This window comes from Microcaecilia unicolor, chromosome 14 (genome assembly GCF_901765095.1).
Source record: "Microcaecilia unicolor chromosome 14, aMicUni1.1, whole genome shotgun sequence".
Lineage (NCBI taxonomy): Eukaryota > Metazoa > Chordata > Amphibia > Gymnophiona > Siphonopidae > Microcaecilia > Microcaecilia unicolor.
Genome location: NC_044044.1, coordinates 14,293,240 through 14,317,444, shown reverse-complemented (window position 1 = coordinate 14,317,444; position 24,205 = coordinate 14,293,240). Strand labels below are relative to the sequence as shown.

At 45.4% G+C, this 24,205-nt stretch overlaps 1 protein-coding gene across 1 annotated transcript in view; it reads left to right on the top strand.

The window, feature by feature from the left end:
* The first annotated feature begins 3,341 nt into the window (after positions 1-3,341).
* LOC115457710 (serrate RNA effector molecule homolog) overlaps positions 3,342-24,205 on the top strand; it is a 46,289-nt gene continuing 25,425 nt past the window's right edge. The window contains 7 exon segments of the mRNA XM_030187268.1: positions 3,342-3,423; positions 10,064-10,210; positions 11,794-11,828; positions 11,831-11,981; positions 22,587-22,756; positions 23,037-23,203; positions 23,911-24,027. Of these exon segments, the coding sequence (XP_030043128.1) occupies positions 10,104-10,210; positions 11,794-11,828; positions 11,831-11,981; positions 22,587-22,756; positions 23,037-23,203; positions 23,911-24,027 (747 nt within the window). The 5' untranslated portion in view covers positions 3,342-3,423; positions 10,064-10,103.

Sequence of the window (24,205 nt, the reverse complement as noted above, 5' to 3'; positions counted from 1 at the left end):
GAAGAAAACAGACCCCCCCCCCACCCCCGACATGTGACTGGAAATGTAAACTAGGTCAGTTAATACAAATGGAGCATCTTACGGCTTACCGCAGGGATGGGCAGTTGCGACGTAAAGGGGGAGGGTGCGATTCCAACTGTGGTTAACACGCATTTAGGATGGGGGGGTGATTTTGAGGACAAAAGTGAGTATGGAGGGGGGGGGGGTGAGGGGGATTGTCTCAAAGAACCGTGGTGCAATCCCAAGTCATGCAAGAGTTTGATGTGGATGGGTTTTGGGGGAGGGGTTAAACGTAGAATGATAACGCAAAGCTCATTTGGGACACTGATAATGCTATCAGGTCCACTGTAAATAGATTTGAGACAGAGGAGTTCGTATTGCTATTCAGGATGTTCATGATGTGTTTTTTCAGTATCTGCCCCTGCGTGGGCTTGAAGGGGATGGTTGTTTACTTTGTGTAAGTTGGCTGTTATATAATTGTGCTAATAAAAAAAAAATTTAAAGAGAAAAAAAAAAAAGGAAGCAATTATATTGTCTCCCTTTCCTCTTGTTTACTTTCCTGACATAAATTTGTTAACCCTTTCTGTAGTTCATTTTAGTTTAGCCTACTATTCCATTCAACCAACTTCTTCCACTCTGCCAGCATTTCCTTATTTTAAATATTTTGACACCCACCAGACAGGACTTAACAAAGATCTGGGTTTTCCAGCCCATTATAAACCATAAAGTTGTATTTCTCTGTTTGTCACCTCCTGTCTCCATTCATATCTCGCCTATCCACCCCCAACCTGTTAGACTGTCACTGAAATGCTTTGATGTTCCCATGCATATCTCCCGGTCTCTCACCTACCCAACCCCATCCTGTTAGACTGTCACTGAAAAGCTTTGATGTTCCCATGCATATCTCCCGGTCTCTCACCTATCCAACCCCAACCTGTTAGACTGTCACTGAAATGCTTTGATGTTCCCATGCATATCTCACCTACCCAACCCCATCCTGTTAGACTGTCACTGAAATGCTTTGATGTTCCCATGCATATCTCCCGGTCTCTCACCTATCCAACCCCAACCTGTTAGACTGTCACTGAAATGCTTTGATGTTCCCATGCATATCTCCCGGTCTCTCACCTATCCAACCCCAACCTGTTAGACTGTCACTGAAATGCTTTGATGTTCCCATGCATATCTCCCGGTCTCTCACCTATCCAACCCCAACCTGTTAGACTGTCACTGAAATGCTTTGATGTTTCACTTATATATACTCAATATTAAGGCAGAGTAATATTTTTTAAAGCTGGAACCTAAGAACAGTACAGATATCAATTCTTGATATCCAGTCTAAATTCAGTTGTTGTTTTAATAAAGACTTTACATATCAGATCATAGCTTAAAACTTTCTATTCTTAGATCATATCATACAGATTCTTGGCCTATGAATAACTTTTGCTGAGCTAACGCTGAAACGACTACAGGGGGATGTCCTTGAGACAGCTCGCTTCTGGGCGAAACATGCATGTCGGGCAGTAGAACCCTGGGTCCGACAAAACTAAAGAAAACAAGATAAGTTCAAAAATAATTTAAATTATGGGTTTGAATGAACAAGAGAAGATTATTTATAAATGAACCAGTGAAGATGATGTTTGTATATATCGCTAACATTGAAATTTGTTGGCGATTAACATCACTGAGGTTCTTGGGGAATCTGTATGATCTGATCTAAGAATTGAAAGCTTAAGCTATGATCTGATATGTAAAGAGTTTTTATTAAAACAACAACTGAATTTAGACTTGATATCAAGAATTTATATCCTCATTTATATGCTGTCATCTACCAACATTTGCTTATTTCCGATCAGATGACGAAAGGCAACCTTCGAAAGCTAATCAAGAAATGTATTAAGTTATGTCCAATAAAAAAGGTATCATCTTATTTTCTTTTCCATGTTTTATTTCTATTGATTACCCAATATTCCTGAAATTCAGGATCTTGAACTCTGTGGGAATCCTCTCCTCCTTAACTCTCTTTTTTTTTTTTTTTGTATATCTGACCCTATCATCTGATGATCATTGTTGCTTAGGTATGCACCCACTGACACTTTAGAAACCTTGTCTAGTGTTTGATAGAATGAATGAGTGTGATGGTAATGGACATTCCAGTCTTGTATACCTATCCAGGTCAAACATTTTGGAGAATCCTTGTTTTCGTATGGGAATACATTTTTCCTAATTCATATATGAAATTTTAACCTGATTTATATCTATTATCCCATCCCGTCTTCATAAAATCCTGATTAACCTGATCAAATGTTCTTTGTGTCAAAGGCTTAGATGATGACAGCTTCAGTAGGGGAAGTATACCAGTTACGTACCGATGTTACGGACAGTTTGTCTTTATACATTGTTTGATCTTTTACGAATAAGTTTGGCCATAGCTTTCCCATTCTATTAGAGCTCAGCATTTTAACAAAAAAATTTTATTTATAGAATTTTAACATCATTATAAGTAATCTTGGTTACAGAAACAGAAGTAATAAAAATAAAAAAGAAATAATATTACAAAAAATATATAACAAAACCCCTGATATTTCAACTTAACCCCAATAGAATCGGGGGGCAGAGAAAAAAATTGGAGTACATAATTAGGGAAAAAAAGAAAAGCCATAACGGCTTACTACTTCCCTACATCATAGAAATCTCTTACTAAGCTTCAACAACAGGCAGAAGTGGGTGCTACGGACAATTCCTTTAAATCAAGAAACAAACGTAATTGATCTGGAAAAATAATATGTACTGAGCTTTCAAATATTTCACCAAACACAAGGGTAATGTAAAAAAAAAAAAAAAGCACTTCAAGCCAACACAATTTTTATTTTTTGACCCAGTAATTTCTTCTGCTCCCTTCTACTTCCAGCTTGCTTGGCATCATGGTTGGGATCTTGACACCATTAGCTTTCATTTGCAACTACACGAGGATTTTGCAGTTATGTAGTGCCTCCCACAACATCAGTCTGATCACTGTAGTGATGGTCCTGGGCTTGGGGCAGTTCAGGGCTTGGATCTGACCACTAAGAGTCACTCTTAAGCAGTAATCTCAACTCCCTTCCACTTAAGGCTGGGAGTGGGTCCCGCTGCAGCATTCCCAGCCAACCTGGGAGCAGAAGAATTTATTATGGGGATTGAACAAGGGACCTTCCATGTGTTGATGCACAGTGTGCCCAGTGAGTTACCAGGCCAGCCTTATTTGATTTCTCTTGTGTAGTATTCTTATGGTGCTATTTAATTTCATCGTTGCAGGGAATGGGACCGGGGCCGTGAGAGGCGCAGCCGTGCAGAGTACCGGGACTATGACAGGAGCAGACGAGAACGCTTCTCACCCCCTCGCCATGAGCTTAGTCCCCCACAGAAGCGCCTGAGGCGAGACTGGTAAGCAGATACACACCATCCCAGCTTTTATTCTGGTTATCAGTTACTTGATTGTATGTTGTGATGAAGGATACGCAATGCCTTTGGTGCCCAGCATATTTCTCTAAGGTCAGACAGCTGGGTGTGAAAAGCATGGGAATAAGACTTCTTGATTTAAAGCAATCAGGTGCTTTTTAGGCAGGGTGACTGACATGGAGATTTACTCAGGTCCAGTAATGCAGTTTGAGGAGTAATCTGTACTTATGGTCTGCTGAAATGGAACCTTGATGCATTGCACTTCTTAAAACATTTGTGTAGATGACACATCATGTTCTTATGTATCCTCACCTCAGTCCCCCGCCCTGTGGTGAACCTTCAGAAGAGGAAGCTTTCACCAGGGGGGGTAGAATAAAAGAGCGAGTGCGCACATAAAGGAAGTTGCATATCTGTAATGGATATTTTCCGTGGATAACAGGATCTAACAACCACATGGATGGTGATGTCGCTGCATGGCGGCAACACATTTGTTATAGTCTTGAAAGGTCAGAGCGCTCCCCGAGAGCTTTCTGAGCCTTGTGTGGATGTTCCCACACTGCCGCTGCCAGTGACAGTTTAATGTCAGTCTGTTGCAAAAGTACACTTCAACCTGGGATGGATTGGGAAGGAATTTATGGCTGTTGGATCCTGCTGTCCTTGGGGAACATCTGTTACAGATGTGCAATGTTTGTTTTCTCCATGGACAACTAGGATGTGAACAGCCACACGGATGCTGATCTTGTAGCTTAGGGTTGGAGAAGGTCATAAGATATGTTCATCTTGTTTATTGCAACCCAAGATGTTTGTTTATTTATTACATTTGTATCCCACATTTTCCCACCTATTTGCGGGCTCAGTGTGGCTTACAATACATTGTGAATGATGGAAATACAGTTTGTTACAGTACAATTATGGGTTACATTGTGAAGAGTTATGGGAAGACAAAGTCAAAATATCATTTGGGAAATAGAACAATGGAGTGTAACAATGAGACTCTGGAATTCGTTGCCGGAGAACGTGGTACGGGCGGTTAGCTTGACGGAGTTTAAAAAGGGGTTAGATAGATTCCTAAAGGACAAGTCCATAGACCGCTATTAAATGGACTTGGAAAAATTCCGCATTTTTAGGTATAACTTGTCTGGAATGTTTTTACGTTTGGGGAGCGTGCCAGGTGCCCTTGACCTGGATTGGCCACTGTCGGTGACAGGATGCTGGGCTAGATGGACCTTTGGTCTTTCCCAGTATGGCACTACTTATGTACTTATGTACTTATGAAATGATAGGGCAATAGAACAATGTTCAGAAGATGAGTCTAGTTAAAGCATTAATTATAAAGATCGTTCAGAACTCCTTGTCCAAATATCGTGGTTGATCCAAACGGTTGTATTCACCATGTAGCTTTTCTGTAAATGTTCCCAGTGGATGACTTTTGAAGTTGTGTTTTTGTTGTTGCCATAATTCCTCCGATGACAGTGCTATAAGTATGTGATGTCTTCATTGGATCAGATTTCATCTTTACTGTTTAATTGGCAGTAGTATAAATAGGAGTTAAGTGTCATTTCTTCCTGACTCTAGTTAATAAGGATATGTATCTATCTAATTTCATTAAATGTTACATTTTAATTTTTGTGTTTGTGCTGTTTTTAAATTTGTTTTATAAAGCATTTTTTTTCATATTTCTTTACATCCATGTTTATTTCATTTTATACTGCATTCCACAATTCTGTTACTGTATATGTTAAATTATTTCATTTTAAAAATTGTTTATTACAGTACGTCATTCTTTTTTTTTTAATTTTGATGAATATGTAGTGGATTGGGTTCCTGTCGCAGGCAGTATTGCCGAAACATGGCCTGTTACACATCAGTTGCACCACATCGGTGTTATCTTTTGGACTGATCTCCTTGGACATTTGTCTATACCTCACTCATTTGCTTGCTGGTAATAACCTAGCGCATAAAGGTGCCTGAGACAATTGATGCAAAGCTAAATTTAAATCCCATGCTGACATAGCCTTTTTGACAGGCAGATCTGTCATAAATCCAAAAGTGAATGCATATAGATTTCATATCAGTATCGTTATATTCCACTCGCGCTCTATAATGAACTTCTGTTGAAGATGTACTGAGACCAGAATCTGAAAGATGATGCAGATGAGGAGACTAGGATCTTCCAGACATTGAACACATCAGATTTGTGAATCTTCTCCATTTTAGCTCATAGGAATCCCTGGTCAGTTTCTACCTTGTGGCTAATAAAATTTCTCAAGTTCTCTGACATATGCAGATTGTCAAATCATTCAGCATTAAACTACCAGAGACTGAAGTTTGGGATGCACTATAGTTCTTGCGTTTTGAGTGAGTAAATCTATTATGCATGGATGTATGATTAGTGGTTCCTGCGCCATATATCCAGAAATGGGAACTAGTCTGTCTTGACCGATTAGTATTAAGTGCCTTGAATCCTGGCATATCTTTTGAAGTGTCTTGGATATTGTTGGTATTGAAGAAAAAAAACATACAGTATCTTTCCTTCCCAGGAAATTGCAAAAGCATCTGAAGTGATGTAATGTTGACGTGGACATAAGAACATAATATCCAAAATTCTCTGTTGCTTTCAGTTGCAAAGAGATTTACCTGTGGCATTCCCCATGTCTAAAAGAGATCCCGGACCATGCCATCGTTCAAGGTCCATTCATGCAGTTTGAGATTGAGAGAGTTGGCTATCTGATTCTGTTCTGCAGTCTACTAGAGACAGATCCTTACTGCTAGGTTTCAGATCTTTAGTGTTTCTTGACATAACGTTGGACCCCATGCTACCCTGTTGTTGGTATAAAATATTGCTACCTCATTGTCTGTCTGAACTTGGAGAATAAATCCAGTTAGTGAATCTAAAACCCTGAATGGCATAATGGATTGCTCTTAACTTGAAGATTGGATATGACCCAAATGAGCTCTCCATCTTGTTTTGGAAGTGTTGGTAGTTAGGACCAACTTGGACTTCAGGTAGCGCACATATTTGCCTTGCAAGAAATTGGATGGTTTGGCCTACCATTGAATTGCCTTCCTCAAGTGAATTTTAATTTGAATACTGGAAGAGTGGGATTGAATATGCTGATTCCATTGGCCCAGGTACAACAGTAGTAGAATGTACTACTTAGTCTGTAATCCCACTAGGGACAGACCTAGTACCTGTAAAATGAAACTGTAAACTGCTTAGGTCTAAGCAGTATAGAAATACTAAAAATGAATGAATTGTCTCCCTCATATGGAGATATGCTGACGGTGCTACATGCACAGTTGCTTCCATGTGTCTTAGTGGTTTCATGATCTGTCTTGCCTGTGCGTAGGGCCTGTAAAATAAGTTGTGTACCGAGTCCATTATTTTGACTCTGGGCCAAGATAAGGAATTTGTCAGGTCAGTGTGTAAATTATCCCTCTAATGAACTCCAAAATCTGAGTAGGAGCAAGGATTGATTTTTGACTGGTTTATTAGGAACCCAATAACTGTTGACCATGAGTTTGCAACAAACAGGGGCATATTCCCTGAAAGTAGCTAATCATCCAGGTAAGGGAATACAAATACTGTCTGTGAAGATCAGTTGCCATAACTGCCAAGTGTTCGCTAAATATTCTTCTCCGTGGACAAACAGGCTGCTTGTTCTCACATGTGGGTCGACGTCCGCGTTGGTCTGGGAAACAGGTAATTTTGCCAGCAAAATATAAAAAAAATTTTCCAGAGTCTTCCTGCCTGTCACGTGAGTGTTCCCACTCAGTTATTTTTTCTCAGAGGTGAGTTGCGGTCGAGTTTTCACTGCTCCTCTGAGGCCGGGAAAGAGTTTTCTGGTTGTCTTTTTTTTTTTTTTTTATTAGAATTTACAGTTTAAAAAAAAACTGTCATAGTTTTTTCTTTACTTTTTAGCCCATTTTTAAGTTTCCTTCATTTTTTGACGCGGCCGGGTTGCTCCCTTCTTTTCGTGCCCTTTTTTCTTTTAACAGGCACGATCGCATCTCTTGATTTCGCTGAAGCCATTTTTTCTTCCATGTCATCGAAGACACCCAGCGACTTCAAACGTTGTACTCGGTGCAACCAGACTATCTCAGGTACCGATACCCACGCTTGGTGTATCCAGTGCCTTGGGCCCGACCACAGCCCAGCCGCTTGTAGTCTGTGTCTTCGTATGATGAAACGGACCCGTGTCTCAAGAGGCCCAACAAGAGAAGCTTTTTGGGGCTCAGTCCGGTCCATCGACATCGGTACTGAGGTTGGCAGCATCGACGTCGGGAACGAAGGTAATGGCTGTGGAACGACCAACTCGTGCTGGGAGCAGTGAGGCATCGAGTGGGTTTCCCTGTGTCGAGGCCTCCTGTTATGCAGGCCCCTGGGACCGCCCCAAGGAGACTTGAGGATTCCACGTCTTCCTCATCGGTACCAAGGAGTCTCGATGACGGGCGTTAAGCGAAGTAGAAGAAGTACCACCATCGTTCTCCTTCGACACATGGTGCCGGGATCTCTGGGGCATTGAGGGATTTGGCACCCAAGAAGCGTCTGTGCCGAGAGGATCGCTCCCCCTCTATTCAGGAGGTGCCAATGCGTCAGTCTGGCAGCCCGGTACCTGCTCCGAGCCTCAACAGATTCTGCCACCGGCTCCTTTACCGACCCTGCAGCCTTGTCCGACGGCTGCTCTTGACAAGCGCATCAGGGCCCTGCTTCTAGAGTTTCTGGAAGGGTTACTGCGCCAGGCTGCTTCGGTTTCGGGGGTGCTTGCGCTTTCTGTACCGTCGGCTACAGCGGTCTCTGGCCCTTCACCTGTGGTGAGGTCCCCGACCTCGGTGCCGCCTACCACCCAAGTCGACTCTCCTTCGATGTCAGTGGAGGAAGCTTCACCGGAGTCCCAGCGGGCGTTGACTTCTTGGCACCGCCATGGAGGACGTCGTTCCTCGGCATCGGGGCAGGCTCAGTTTCGCACTGCTCTAAGAGATGTCTTGTCCGATACTGAAGATGAGCGCTCATTGGAGGAAGAGGAGGATCCCAGGTACTTTTCTTCTGACCAGAAAGGAGACTGTCTCCACCGGAGAGTCTACCCTTTACCTCATTTGTCCAGGAAATGACTGCAGCTATTCCCTTCCCTATGGAGGTTGAGGATGAGCCCAGGGCTGAGATGCTCGAGGTCCTGGATTATCCTTCTCCACCTAGAGAGGCTGCAACGGTTCCTTTGCATAATGTACTTATGCGAAACTGGTCGTTCCCTCTGGTTTTCCCTTCGGGATCACGGGGTTAGACAATCTTTAAGTACTATGTTTTTGTCTTATCTATCTTGTTCTGGGTGACATCCAGGTACGCTTAGAGCAATCTTGGCAATTGATGATTCTCCCCCATGCAACCGACACATTGTGTGTGCCCATTTGGACATTTATTTGTCACACATTAACGTTAACATCATGTCTTATATCCTGCTACCACCTTTCAGTTCTACGTCGCTAACAATCATCTGGGAATTAACGTTAATTATTACAGAAGTAACATCAAAGCTAAAGTACATATTTCTTAAAAAGAAGAGTTTTTAAAACTTTTTTTTCTAAATAAAAGAGCATGAAAATATTCCAGCAGTGTCTGACAGCCTGAAAAGACAGTGATTTCTCAAAAATTATCATTCTTCTCTTACCCGTAACTGAAGGAAAAGTAAAGAAGTTGGCACTATCACACAAGGGGCATTGCGTAAATTCTGGCTTTACTTCACGCATGGTGAGTTCTCTGCAAGCTAAATGAAATTTCAGAAATTCGAAGCACACTTCAAAGATTAAAGTTATATAAATATATCAATTGTTGACTGACTTAAGGAAGGCAAAACCTGACTGAACACTACCATGGTTGAAGTTGTCTGACTTAAGGAAGGCAAAACCTGACTACCTTGGTTGAAATAGATTGACGTTGACTGTCATTGGCAGCAAGCTAAGAATGCTCTTGAGAGCTCTGATTTTTTTTTTTTTTTTAAGGTTATACTTAACGTGGTGGTCTCATGTGGTGACATCATTGTGTGGCTGTTTGGATCCTAGCCATCCACTAAATATGCTATACTAGAGAACGTTTGAATTTCATTAAATGCAGAGAGGACTGGTTTCACCATAACTTTCTCTCCTTTGCTATTAAATTCTGTAGTCCTGTAGAAGTCTTGTTGTAAGCTGTCCATTAAAGAAATGAGTGAAAGTTTAAAAATAAATGTCCCGTGGGAGAGAGTGGAAGAGGGGGGGGGGTAATAGACATGGCAGAAGGTCATCTTTGTGAATTGTTAGCTAGCGCAGGAATTGAACATATAAGGAGTTAATACTTCAGATCGTCAGATAATATATGGAAAACGGGCAATGGCTAATGTTTATCATTGCAAATGATATTTGCTGGTGATCATAGATTGTGTGAATAAAGATGATCGAATTTATGCACATGAGGGAGGGTGGGAGGAGAAAACATGAAAAATTTGATGACAGTAGTACACGGTTTTATTTATCTGCTTTGGATTGTATTTCTGGATATTTGGAACGTAGGATGAGATTTCTGTATTGAATGTCGTCAATAAAGTGTTGAAATATAAAAATAAATAAATGTCCCATTTTGTTCTGTGTTCAGGGATGAGCATGGAGCAGACCCCTATCACACAGCTTATGAGATGCCTTATGCAGCTGCAGGTGGGGGACCTACCTATGGGCCTCCACAGCCATGGGGACACCCTGAAATGCACGTAATGCAGCCACATGGCATACCCATCCAAGCCAGGTAAACTTTTTTTTTTTTAATTTAAACATGTCTCCATTTTAAGTTCTTGGTGAAAGGTTTTAAATCCACAGAACTGGACACTGGAGTCTTCCAGTTTGGATTTTAGATTTCCGTATATACCCAACCATAAGTCAATCTCATGTGTAAGTCAAGAACAGTTTTGGGACAGTTGAGGCCGTACACGTAGCCAAATTTGACCCGCCCCCCCCCCCCCCCCCCCCCCCCCCCCCCCCCACCAGCTAGCAGGTCTTTCTCCCTGCCACAGACTTCTCCCTGCCTCACTCACACCCCACCACATAGACCTAGCATGCCCTCTCTGTTGCCCCCCCCCTCCATATCTGAAATGTTTTCTATACTGCCCGTTTTGCACTCCAGAGCAGGTCTTCTGACCTGCCTGCCCATGTGGAAACAGGAAGTTGAGTCAGAGGGGGTGGGACAAGTCAAAGGGCATGCTCTGGAGCAGAACTTGGGCAGTGTATGCTGCAGTGCCAGTGCTGTATAGAAGATAATTTGAGAACTGAATATACATGGTAGGTGGGGGTGGGGGGGGGGCTCAGTCCCTAACAGGCCAATCAGAAGTGAGTCCCAGTCATTCCCCTGCCTGTCTTAGCAGAATCATAACAATGATAATATATAAATTGGGCATTCACCGTTTAGGATCTTATAGAGAAAGCAAAAGAATTTGAGCATAATCCTCGCCTCTATAGGCAACCAATCTAATTCAAAAAATATGAAGATTTATCCTGTTTCTGTATTGAAAACATTAATTGGATTGCAGAGTTCTGAATTGTTTGCAGTCGCCAGATAACCTGTATAGGCGCACCCAAATAAGATTACAGTAGTCCAACTTGGACAAAAGCGGTGCCTGTACCAATAATTGAACTGCTCAAATTAAAAATACTCTCTTATGTATCTTAAATTCCTCAAAAGAAACAAACAGCTCTTAGAGCATTGAGTTGAGAGTCAAGAGAGAAATTCTGGCCAACATAAACCCTCAGTATCTTTATAACAGAGAGAAAGTGAATACCTAGTTTTGTCCACCATTATATGTTGCACTAAAGGGTGAGGATTGTTATCAAAAAGTAAAAATTTGGCCTAAATGTCTCAACTTAAGTCGAGTATATATGGTACTCGCCCTTTCTCCAAATTCTTGGCAAGTTACAGTTCAGGCACTGCAGTTTATTTCCCTACCTATAATTTGTTTTATGCCTGAGGCAGTGGAGGGCACAAGAAATTTAAGTGAGAAAAGATATATTTGAATCTTGTCTTCCTTTATCTGCCCACTTTTCTAACAACTAAACTATTCCTTATTTTATTTATACCTACTTGTTCGACTGCTACTTCCACAAATTAGCACAGGCAGCAGACATGTAAGCTCCCCCCATCCCATTCCTTCGCATGCTACGCATGCACACTGCCTCACCACAGCATAGATGTAGCACAGGTAGCAGCAGAGCAAGCTTGACACACCCACGCACCGCTCGCTCACTGTGTTTCAGTGGAGAACTGGTACATCATGGGTAGCAGCAGGGCAGGCCTCTCTTACACACATTTAAATTGTGCTTCTTTGTGTGCCTGGCCAGACTTGGGAACCTGCATGATATCGATATGGGCACACCGCCCCTGTGATGAAGAGCTTTAAGGAATTTCTGCTATCCTTGGACGATTCGGTGGATGAGACAGAGGCAGTGAAGCGGTACAATGACTATAAATTGGACTTTCGGCGCCAGCAGATGCAGGACTTCTTTCTGGCCCACAAGGAAGAAGAGTGGTACGTGTGTCTCTCGCTACACTTGCCAACATTTTCTTATCCTTTGCCCTTCACCTCCCCATTGTCCTCCATTTGCACTCCGATTAGGATTCTCCAGTACAAAATGGGGAGCAGGGTTGCGGAGATTAGGGAATTCCTGTCTAGGGCTGCATAATAGTCAGGATTTGACTTTATACATAGAGATTTTGACTACCCTTCTGTCCTAGATGTTGCATGCAGATAAGTTTTTTTTTTTTTTGGTATTGATTTTTACATACTAACTCACAAAAATATAATCTGAAATAAGATGGGATTTCTTAAGGCAGCTAAGCCCTGTCAGAACACCAGGTTTCTCAGTGGTGTTCTATTAAATGGAAAGTTATGATCCACTGTTCTGTCCCGCTATAATTTATAAATTTGTGGTCCCAGAGTGTCTGTACCACATGAGTAATCTACAGAAGTTGTGTGTCTTACAAATTTTTAAAGGAGGGGTTAGCAAGGGTGAGTCTACCCTTTCTCCGAGGTCAAGCAGGCTGATTGTTCTCACTGATGGGTTACGTCCACGGCAGCCCCAGGATCGGAAGATCTTCCTAGCAACAGAATTTTATTTTTTTTTATTTTTGTTACATTTGTACCCCGCGCTTTCCCACTCATGGCAGGCTCAATGTGGCTTACATGGGGCAATGGAGGGTTAAGTGACTTGCCCAGAGTCACAAGGAGCTGCCTATGCCGGGAATCGAACTCAGTTCCTCAGGACCAAAGTCCACCACCCTAACCAGTAGGCCCACTCCTCCACTTGCTCTTGCGAGATCCGCATGCATCATGCATGCGCGACCGTCTTCCCGCCCGCCTCAGCGTGCTCCTCAGTGTCTCTTTTTCCGCTGTCAGAACGGACGTGTATCGCTCATTCGCGGCCCCAGAGAGGCCCCTGTCACGTTCTTCGCTGCGGTTTTCGTGCCTTTTCGGCTAGTTTCGTCGTTCTCTCTCGTGTTTTAAAAAAAAAAATTAGAGTTTTTTTGTTTTCCAGTACTTCTTTGAAGTTTCCCACGTAAGTTTCCTTTCTTTTCCGTGCGCGGCCTGTTTTGCCGCCCGTCCGGGTCGGAGTTCCATCTTTTTATTTATTTATTTGTGATTTAAAATTTTAACAAGAACAACTTATTGTTCGAAATACAACCGTAAATGTTTCAAATAAAGATACATTAGTACATAAATCAACGTTATCACAATTCACATCAACAAAATAAATTTTCTTTTTGCTTGTTAGCCCACATTTACATTTTGAAAGAGAGCAATAAGAGTTAGGGAAGATTCTACATATTAAAGTAAAAAGAAGAAAATAATGGCGTGGTATTCCGAGCTTTATCTAATTAAGTTGTTTCAAGTCCAGAAATGATTTCAGGTGGTCAGGTGAATAAAAGGTATATTTCACCTCACCCAACTTAACATTACGCTTACAGGGATACGCTAAGAAAAATGTTCCACCGATTTCTATTGTCCTTGATTTTAACGCCAACAAAGCTTTTCTCCTTTGTTGGGTCGTTTTCGTCACATCAGGGAATATTTATACCTTTATACCTCCAAAACATGTCTTCAAATTTTTAAAATAGAGTCTCATTATTATTAAGGTCTTGCTCAAATATTAGAGATACAAGCAAAGTGGATCTTTCCGCATTTTCATCTAAGGTTTGTTCCAATTTAGCTGAAATGTCCCCAAGACCTTTCCCATTCTTGGTGTTCCCCGCATCTTCCTTTAATATGTTTGTAATGTAATATTTTATTTACTGGCGGCATCGATTCCTGGGGAATTTGTAATACTTCATTAAATATCTTCTAAATAAATCATGCAGGTTCATCCCAAATATTTTTGGAAAGTTCAGCAGACGTAAATTTAATCTCCTATTGAAATTTTCAATGTGTTCCACTTTTCTTCTGAGATCCATATTATCTTTAACAACAGCCTGCTTAAATTCTTGCATAGATTCCACATCCTTCTGAATGTTTTGAATTTTTCCAGCTAATTCACCTTGTAACTTATCCATTTTCAAATTTAATTCTTCAAACTTAATTTTAAAAGTAGAAATTTCACCTGATGTCTGTTGTAGAGTAATGTCCATTTCATTCAGCTTCCTCCAGATCATTCCTAGGCTTATTTCCTCCTGCATTTTCTCTGAGACTTCTGTCTCAGTCCTCAGCGTCTTTTGCGACGATTCCAACACCTCACTGGTGAGCTTACCCAATACACTTCCTGCAGGGCAAAGTTCAGCCACTGGGATTGACGCTGACGCTGGGATCGGAGGTCTCTGTGTCGAAGGTGGAGAGAGAGACACTTCATCTCCCGGCAGGGGCTCAACTTCCCTTGAAGTCCCCTCAATTTGATCCCCGTCTCGTACTGCCTGGGAAGGCACGAAGAATCGCCCGAGGCCCGTCTGGATCGGAGAGGAAGTCGAGGTTGGTGGGGGGATCAATCTCGCCGACCCCTTACGTTTTGTGGGGCATTTTGCTGGGGAGTTTGTTCCTCCGAGACGAGTTCTACGAGCGTCCCTCAGCGCCGAGTTCCATCTTAATCAGTCAATTGTCTTGCCAAAATTCTTTCCCCATACCCGCCCTGCTGAACGTCAGCTGCACACATTGCACTGCAAGAGAGCATTGGCCTTCTACCTGGAGCGGACAAAGCCCCATAGACAGTCCTCCCAATTGTTTTTCTTTTGATCCCAACAGAAAGGGAGTGGCTGTCGGGAAACGCACCATATCCAGTTGGCTAGCATATTGCATTTCCTTCACTTATGCCCAGGCTGGGCTGACTCTTGAGGGTCATGTCACGGCTTATAATGTTAGAGCCATGACAGCATCAGTGGCCTACTTGAAGTCAGCCACTATTGAAGAGATTTGCAAGGCTGTGACATGGTCATCTGTCCACACATTCACATCTTATTACTGTCTTCAGCAGGATACCTGACGCGACAGTCGGTTCGGGCAGTCGGTGCTGCAGAATCTGTTTGGGGTTTGAATCCAACTCCACCCCCCTAGGCCCATTTTTATTCTGTTCCAGGCTGCACTCTCAGTTAGTTGGTTTGGTTCTAGGTCAATCTCAGTTATGTCCTCGCTGTTGCGAGGCCCAATTGACCAATGGTTGTTGTTTTAAGTGAGCCTTGGGGGCTAGGAATATCCCATCAGTGAGAACAGCAGCCTGCTTGTCCTCGGAGAAAGCGAGGTTACTAACCTGTAGCGGGTATTCTCCGAGGACAGCAGGCTGATTGTTCTCACAATCCCGCCCTCCTCCCCTTTGGAGTTGTGTCTTCCCTTGTATTTGCTTTATACTGGACTGAGGAGCTTGCTGAAGCGGGCGGGAAGACGGTCGCGCATGTGTGATGCATGCGGATCTCGCGAGAGCTAGCAAACTTCCGTTGCTAGGAAGATCTTCCGATCCTGGGGCTGCTCCGTGGACGTCACCCATCAGTGAGAACAATCAGCCTGCTGTCCTTGGAGAATACCCGCTACAGGTTAGTAACCTCGCTATCTTAGATGGAAATCCCTAATCTCCACCCCAGCTCCCTAAAACTGTGCTATTTTCTCAGGCCCTCTTCCATTCCTTGTACACTCTATGCTGTGTTTTCAGGCTTCCCTTACCTCACATCCTTTGTGGTGCATCTCTAGACCTCTCCCTCATCCTCTGTGCTGTATCCTCAGGCTTCGGCCTGCTTCTGCACCCTCTCTGGTGGATTCTCAGGCCCCTACATCATCTGGTTTCCCTTACGATTCCACCTGTACTGAATCCTCAGGCCACCCCCCTCCCAGTTCCTGCACACAAATGGCTGCCACCTGCCATCTTTCCTCTTCTCCCATCCTTGCACACACTTCTGATTCCTCAGGCAACCCATTCATCTCCTTGTACCCTCTGTGATAAATCCTTGGGTTCTCCCACCAGCTCCTGCATCCTTTGTATGGAATCCTTAGACCCTGTTCGCATACTGTATGCTTGACCTCAAGCCCCTCTCCCTACCTTGCTGTCAGCTTACTGTATGCTGCTGCCGTTGTGTGATGTGCTCTGTGGATATCTGATTCTTAACCAAAACCCTCTTTTCCCCTCAAGAACCAGACTCAGGACTCCGTGCCCTTTGAAGCACCTTTTTCTGGCCATCCACGAAAGCCATGGAGCGCTTGTCTTTCTGTGACTTTGGTGCCAATATTTTGTTTTTGTTTTTTTGTTTTGTTTTGTACATTTTTTTTTTAGCTCAGTCAGAACACACGCCGCGCCCAATGCGGTGTTTAGTGAACAAAAGTTTGTAGGGCATAGTCAGGCAGGTTGGAAAATACACCAAAAAAATGAAAATGCACCAAATGTCCAGATTTTTGTTTTAAAATCCCATAAAAAATTTCTGAAGAAATCCTGAAACACCAGTTGGAGGCTGGAGGTGTTAAAGTAAGAGGCACTGTACTTGTTATATATCTGAAACCACCTAAAATTCGCAGAATATTGAAGGTAAATGTGGAATTCTGGAGAACTTTAATTTCTTCTCTCTCTGCTTAATTGTAAAGTTGACACTTGTGAGATGCTGATTACTTGCTGTGATTTGTATGTATTTTGGTATGTAAAGGGGGTGGGTATATGGGGTTTCCTGCAGAAGTGGTAAGGACTATTCCTTTTGCAATTCTACTTAGCCCCAAGGGAGTACTGCTGGGGCATTATGCCCCGTGATGGGCTGGCCTTCTTGTAAACTGTTATTTCTCCGAGGGCAAGCAGGCTGCTTGTTCTCACTGATGGGTGACGTCCACGGCAGCCCCAGGATCGGAAGATCTTCCTAGCAGAAGTTTGCTAGCTCTCGCGAGATCTGCATGCATGACCGTCTTCCCGCCCGCTACAGCGTGCTCCTCAGTCTCTCTTTTTCCGCTGTCAGAACGGACGTGTATCGCTCGTTCACGGCCCCAGAGAGGCCCCCATCGCATTCTTCGCAGCGGTTTTTGTGCCTTTTGGCTTGTTCGTATCTCTCTCATGGGTTAAGGAAAAAAAAAAGTTTGTTTTGTTTTCCGGTACTTCTTCGAAGTTTCCTTTCTTTTCCGTGCGTGCGACCTGTTCTGCCGCCCATCAGGGTCTTTTCCTTTTTTGGTGCCCCTTTTTTCGGCATCATCGCGTTTGACCTCGCCGGCGCGATTTTTCCGCCCATGTCCTTGAAGCCTGCCAGTGGCTTCAAGTGCACACGGTGCCACCAGGATCTCGCTAACTGATAGACATGTATCGTGTCTTCAGTGTCTCAGGGCTGGTCATCGCCCGGACGCCTGTACTTTGTGCCTCCAGCTCTAAAAGAGGACCCAGGCGGCGAGATTGGCTCAGTGGAACATCCTGTTCGGAGCCTCGTCCGGTCTTTCGGCGTCAACGGAGCCAGCGGTACCGAGGTCATCGCCGGTATCGATGTCTGCATCGGAGGGAGCATCGACGTCAGAAGTGCAGGTGATGGCTGTCCAGAGATACCACGCTGGTAGCAGTGAGCCATCGAGTGGGTCTCCACTTGCCTCGAGGGCTCCTGCGGTGCAGGCCCTCCGGGACCGACCACCTTCGGACCTGGCCCTGAGGAGACATTTGGATTCCACGTCTTCCTCATCGGTACCAGGAGGCGCTGATGCGGTGTTCGCGCGAAGGCGAAGAAGCACTGTCATCGGTCAACTTCCCGTCATAGTACCGAGAGCTCCGGGACACCGAAGGATTCAGTACCCACGAAGCGTCGAGACAGGAGGACCGCTCACCGTCCATACAATAGGTGTTGATGCGCTCTGCTCCGGACAGCCCGGTACTACCTCCGCGCTCCAGACAGGTTCTCAGCTCGTCGCCGGTACCGGCCCCACTGCCTTGCTCGACAGCCACTCTGGACGAGCGCCTCAGAGCCATACTTCCAGAGATTCTGGAAGGGCTGCTGCGACCTGCTCTGGTACCTGCGTGGCGGTACCGTCGAGTCATGTGGCAGTTGGCTCTCCGTCCATGGTGCGGACTGCGACGCTGTTACTGCTTGCGGCATCGGTGTCCACTGCCACCCAGGAGGACTCCCCGCCAATGTTGTTGGAGGGAGCTTCGTCGCCGCCGGCACGGGAGTCTTCTTGGCACCGCCGTAGGGGACCGGGTTCCTCGACGTCGAGGCGGGCTCGGCTTCGGACTGAAGTCCTGAACTTGTGCCCAATACAGATGGTGAGGCCTCGTGGGAGGCGGAGGAAGACACCAGGTATTTCTCTGACGAGGATCTTTTGGCCTACCTTCCGATCCCACCCCTTCGCCAGAGAGAAAGCTTTCTCCCCCTAGAGTCTGTCTTTCTCCTCCTTTGTCCGGGAAATGTCTACGGCCATTCCCTTCCCAGTGGTTACTGAGGATGAGCCCAGGGCTGAGATGTTCGAGGTCCTGGACTATCCTTCACCACCTAAGGAGTCGTTCACTGTTCCCCTTCATAATGTCCTGAAGCAGACATTGATGGCGAACTGGGCGAAACCATTAAGTAACCCCCACATTCCCAAGAAGATTGAGTCCCAGTATCGAGTCCATGGGGACCCGGAGTTGATGAGGACCCAGTTGTCTCATGACTCTGGAGTTGTGGACTCGGCTCTCAAAAGCCAAGAGTAGTAGAGATTAAGCCTCGGCGCCCCTGGGCCGTGAATCTAAGACTCTAGACTCTTTTGGGAGGAAGGCCTACCATTCTGCTATGCTCGTGTCCAAGATCCAATCCTACCAGCTGTACACGAGCATCCACATGCGGAACAGTGTGCGGCAGCTGGCGGACTTGGTCAATAAGCTCCCATCGGAGCAGGCCAAGCCTTTTCAGGAGGTGGTCAGGCAGCTGAAGGCGTGTAGGAAATTCCTGTCCAGGGGTGCCTACGACACTTCTGATGTAGCGTCCAGGGCCGCTGCTCAGGGTATAGTGATGCGCAGACTCTCATGGCTGCGTGCCTCTGACCTGGAGAATAGAGTCCAGCAGCGGATTGCGGATCTTCCTTGCGGGGGGGGATAACATTTTTGGTGAGCGCGTTGAACAGGTAGTAGAACGCTCCACCCGGGACACCGCATTTGACAAGCTCTCCCACCGGACGCCTTCAGCATCTACCTCTACAGGTAGACGGTTTTATGTGGGACGGAGGAATGCTCCTTATAATAAGCGTAGGTACAATCCCCCTGCCCACCATCCTGCTCAGGCTAAGCCCCAGCGCTCGTTCGCGTCAACAGCGTGCGCCTCCTCAGGCCCCTGCAGCTCCCCAGCAAAAGCAAGAGACGGGCTTTTGACTGGCTCCAGGTGAGCATAGTCGAGATAAGTGTCTGTGCCGGACGATCTGCCGGTCAGAGGGAGGTTAAAGTTTTTTCACCAAAGGTGGTCTCTCATAACCTCCAACCAGTGGGTTCTCCAAATAGTCCGGCTAGGATACGTCCTCAATTTGATCTCAAAACCTCCAAATTGTCCTCCAGGAGCTCAGTCTTTCAGCTTCCAGCACAAGCAGGTACTTGCAGAGGAACTCTCCGCCCTTCTCAGCGCCAATGCGGTTGAGCCCGTGCCACCGGGGCAGGAAGGGCTGGGATTCTATTCCAGGTACTTTCTTGTGGAAAAGAAAACAGGGGGGATGCGTCCCATCCTTGACCTAAGGGCCCTGAACAAATATCTGGTTCGAGAAAAGTTCAGGATGCTTTCCCTGGGCACCCTTCTTCCCATGGTTCAGAAAAACGATTAGTTATGCTCTCTGGACTTAAAGGATGCTTATACTCACATCCCGATACTGCCAGCTCACAGACAGTATCTTCGATTCCGTCTGGGAACATAGCATTTTCTGTACTGTGTGCTACCCTTTGGTCTCGCTTCTGCACCCAGAGTGTTCACGAAATGCCTGGCTGTAGTGGCGGCATCTCTACACAGACTGGGAGTGCATGTGTTCCCTTATCTCGACGATTGGCTGGTCAAGAACACCTCGGAGGCAGGAGCTCTACAGTCCATGCAGGTGACTATTCAACTCCTGGAGCTACTGGGGTTTGTGATAAATTATCCAAAAGTCCCACCTTCTTCCAGTTCAAAGACTAGAATTCATAGGGAGCTCTGCTGGACTCCCACAATCTTTTGTCCCTGGTCTCTTGGGTACAAGCGTCTCAGCGGCTCGGCAGATGCTGAGATTGCTCGGCCACATGACCTCAACAGTCCACATGACTCCCATGGCCCGTCTCCACATGAGATCTGCTTAATGGACTCTAGCTTCCCAGTGGTATCAAGCTGTGGGGGAACTAGAAGACGTTATCCAGCTGTCCACACTCTTTCTCAAAACCCTGCATTGGTGGACAATTCGCTCCAATTTGACCTTGGGACGTCCCTTTCAAGTCCTCAGCCGCAAAAAGTGCTGACTACGGATGCGTCTCTCCTGGAGTGGGGAGCTCATGTCGATGGGCTTCACACCCAGGGATGTTGGTCCTTCCAGGAGACAGGTTTTCAGATCAATCTCCTGGAGTTAAGAGCAGTCTGGAACGCGCTAAAGGCTTTCAGAGATCGGCTATCCAACCAAATCATCCAAATTCAGACAGACAATCAGGTTGCCATGTATTACATCAACAAGCAGGGGGGCACCGGATCTCGCCCCCTGTGTCAGGAAGCCATCAGGATGTGGCTTTGGGCTCGCCGTCATGGCATGTTTCTTCAAGCCACGTACCTGGCAGGCGTAAACAACAGTCTGACCGACAGGTTGAGCAGGATAAGGCAAACCTCACGAGTGGTCTCTCAACTCGGAGGAGTTGTTCGCAAGATCTTTCAAGCGTGGGGTACCCCCTTGGTAGATCTTTTTGCCACTCAGACCAATCACAAGGTTCCTCAGTTCTGTTCCAGACTTCAGGCCACGGCAGACTAGCGTCGGATGCCTTTCTCCTGCATTGGGGGAAGGGCCTCCTGTATGCGTATCCTCCCATACCCTTGGTAGGGAAGACTTAGCTGAAACTCAAGCAGGACCATGGAAGCATGATTCTGATCGCTCCATTCTGGCCGCAACAGATCTGGTTCCCTCTTCTTCTGGAGTTGTCCTCCGAAGAACCGTGGAGATTGGAGGGTTTTCCAACCCTCAGAACGAGGGGGCGCTTCTGCATCCCAGCCTCCAGTCCCTGCTCTCACAGCCTGGATGTTGATAGAGTAGACTTGCCTCCTTGGGTCTTTCTGAGGGTGTCTTCTGAGTCTTGCTTGCTTCCAGGAAAGATTCCACGAAAAGGTGTTATGCTTCCAAGTGGAAGAAGTTTGCCGTCTGGTGTGACAGCCAGTCCCTAGATTCTCGTTCTTGTCCTACACAGACCCTGCTTGAATACCTTCTGCACTTGTCATGTCACGGCTCACAGTGTTTAGAGCCATGGCGGCGTCAGTGGCCCACTTGAAGTCAGCCACTATTGAAGAGATTTGCAAGGCTGCGATGTGGTCATCAGTCCACACATTCACATCTCATTACTGCCTACAGCAGGATACCTGACGCGACAGTCGGTTCGGGCAGTCGGTGCTGCAGAATCTGTTTGGGGTTTGAATCCAACTCCACCCCCCCCTAGGCCCATTTTTATTCTGTTCCAGGCTGCACTCGGTTAGTTGGTTCTGGTTCTAGGTCAATCTCAGTTATGTCCTCGCTGTTGCGAGGCCCAATTGACCAATGTTTTTTGTTTTGAGTGAGCCTGGGGGCTAGGAATACCCCATCAGTGAGAACAAGCAGCCTGCTTGTCCTCGGAGAAAGCGAGGTTACTAACCTGTAGCAGGTATTCTCTGAGGACAGCAGGCTGATTGTTCTCACAATCCCACTCTCCTCCCTTTGGAGTTGTGTCTTCCCTTGTCTTTGCTTTATACTGGACTGAGGAACACGCTGTAGCGGGCGGGAAGACGGTCGCGCATGCGTGATGCATGCGGATCTCGCGAGAGCTAGCAAACTTCTGTTGCTAGGAAGATCTTCCGATCCTGGGGCTGCCTGGGGATGTCACCCATCAGTGAGAACAATCAGCCTGCTGTCCTCGGAGAATACCTGCTACAGGTTAGTAACCTCGCTGCTTAGTGGGTGCACATGATTCTTTAGATAATAAAACAAGCCCAGAACAAAGAATCCTTTTATCATTGGGGGTTCTTTGGGGTGGGGAGATCATAATACTTACTATTTATCAGACCAGTGGAATTGATACTTTAAGTGATATTTAGAGAGCTGCCGTCTCAAAAGCTTTTGTACTACTTTGCCCTTTGAATATTCAATGCAGTCAGTCTAAGCTTGCATGGGTTCCTGTTTTATTATATAATAGCTTAGGTTACCATTGAGCTTGTGATGATAGTAAAAGAAAACCCTACTGCTACTTCAGTGATTTTTGCCTCATTCCTTTTAATCTGGTATGCCTCTGCTTTGTTTATCATGTTGTACATATGAACATTTCAGAACATAAATCTGGGTCAGACCAAAGGTCCTTCAAGCCCATCATTGTATTTCCAACCAAGGCTAGTTCAGGTCACAAGTACCTAGTAGGATCCCAGAGTAGATTGCATGCTGCTTTGGAGAGTGGAAAGGAGGGGCAGGACTAAAAAGGGCCGTTCTTTGTTTTGGTTGCTACTGTATATTCCTCTTTCCCTCTCTGTGGTTTGATTTGCGGCCTTCCCTCTTGGTTTTCATGGCCTAAAGGTTCCGCTCCCGATATCACCCGGATGAGGTGGGCAAGCGGAAGCAGGAAGTCCACAGTGCCCTGCGTAACCGACTGGGAGTGTACATGTACCTGATGGATAACAACTGGTTTGATACACTGACACTGGACATCGAAAAAGCCAATGCAATTGTCAAGCTGTTTGATGCAGGTATGTGAGGGTAGACATCCCCATTTCTCTCAAGGATCCTTCTTTCCCTGTGAGCCAGAGGACATGAGGTCTGAAGGAGATTAAAAAAAAAACTGCATGCCCCTTCTAGCAGGCAACTTCTTTTCTCTGTTGCCTTTTTCTTGAGACAGGGAGAAAAGAGAAAATTCTGTTGCAGTAACTATGGCCAGTGAGAACATTCATTCATCATGTGCACTTTTCCCTGTTGTAAGTAACTTTGATCCCTTCCTGCCCCTGCACGGGGTGCCCTTCTTTGCTTCAGCTGTGATAAAGATGGAAGGGGGAACTGAGCATGACATGAAGATCCTGGACATGGAGGAAGAAGAGGAGAAGCAGGAGAAAGCTGAAGCGGGGAAGAAGGATGAGGTGCGCCCACCAGATGGTGAAAAGAAAGCTGCAGAGAAGGAAGAAAAGGAGGAGAGCAAAAAGGTGAGGAGACTGGGAAGAATCAAGGACTTCCCTTCAGTTTGTGTCATCAGACAACTTGGCTTATATTTTGTTTACAGGCTCTTCGTGCCATGAAGTTTGAGCTGATCTATTGCTTTTCTTAGAGCTTCTTGCTAATTTTTGTTTTAAGTAAAAAACGATTTAGTAAACCTAGTAGATGACGGCAGAAAAAGACCTGCACGGTCCATCCAGTCTGCCCAAGAAGATACATTCATATGTGCTACTTTTTTATTTGTACTGTCCTCTTCAGTGCACAGACCGTATAAGTCTGGCCAGCCCTATCCCCGCCTCCCAACCACCAGCTCTGGCACAGACCCTATAAGTCTGCCCAGCACTATCCCCGCCTCCCAACTACCAGTCCCGCCTCCCACCACCAGCTCTGGCACAGACCGTATAAGTGTGCCCAGCACTATCCCTGCCTCCCACCAATCTGTAGCTTCAAGCTGCTACAGATTGGGAATTTTAAAGCAATCTTCCACTGATGTTTGATAGTATTGGTGCTATTTAAGAGAGTGCCTGCTATTTTCTTTTCTCTTACTGCCGTATCTGGCTGCATGAAAAATCAAATATTCGGGTGGAGGGGAGGGGGCCAGTCATTTTAAAGGCATGAAAGATGGCAGAATCCATACATAGTGACTTAATAGAAACATTTTCAGTCTTTCTTCCTCGCCCCATCCCCTTAATCACAGGCAGAGGGTGAGGAACCTCCAGAAGAGAAACCGAAGAAGGCAGAGGAGCAGGAGGAGGAGGAGGAGAAGGAGAAGAAGACAGTCCCCAAAGAGGAGCCAGACAAGGAACCCAAGAAGGTAGATGTCCAAGTTTAAAACAATACCAAATGACATGAGGTAACTTTTCTATAATTGGCTGCATTGGCAGACCGTAGAAGAAAAGAGGCAATGTTATACAGCTAGAATACAGGATAAAGAAGAGAGTAAAACCTCAGAGCACATGCAGAATTGTTTTATAGTTTTTATTGTGAAAAAT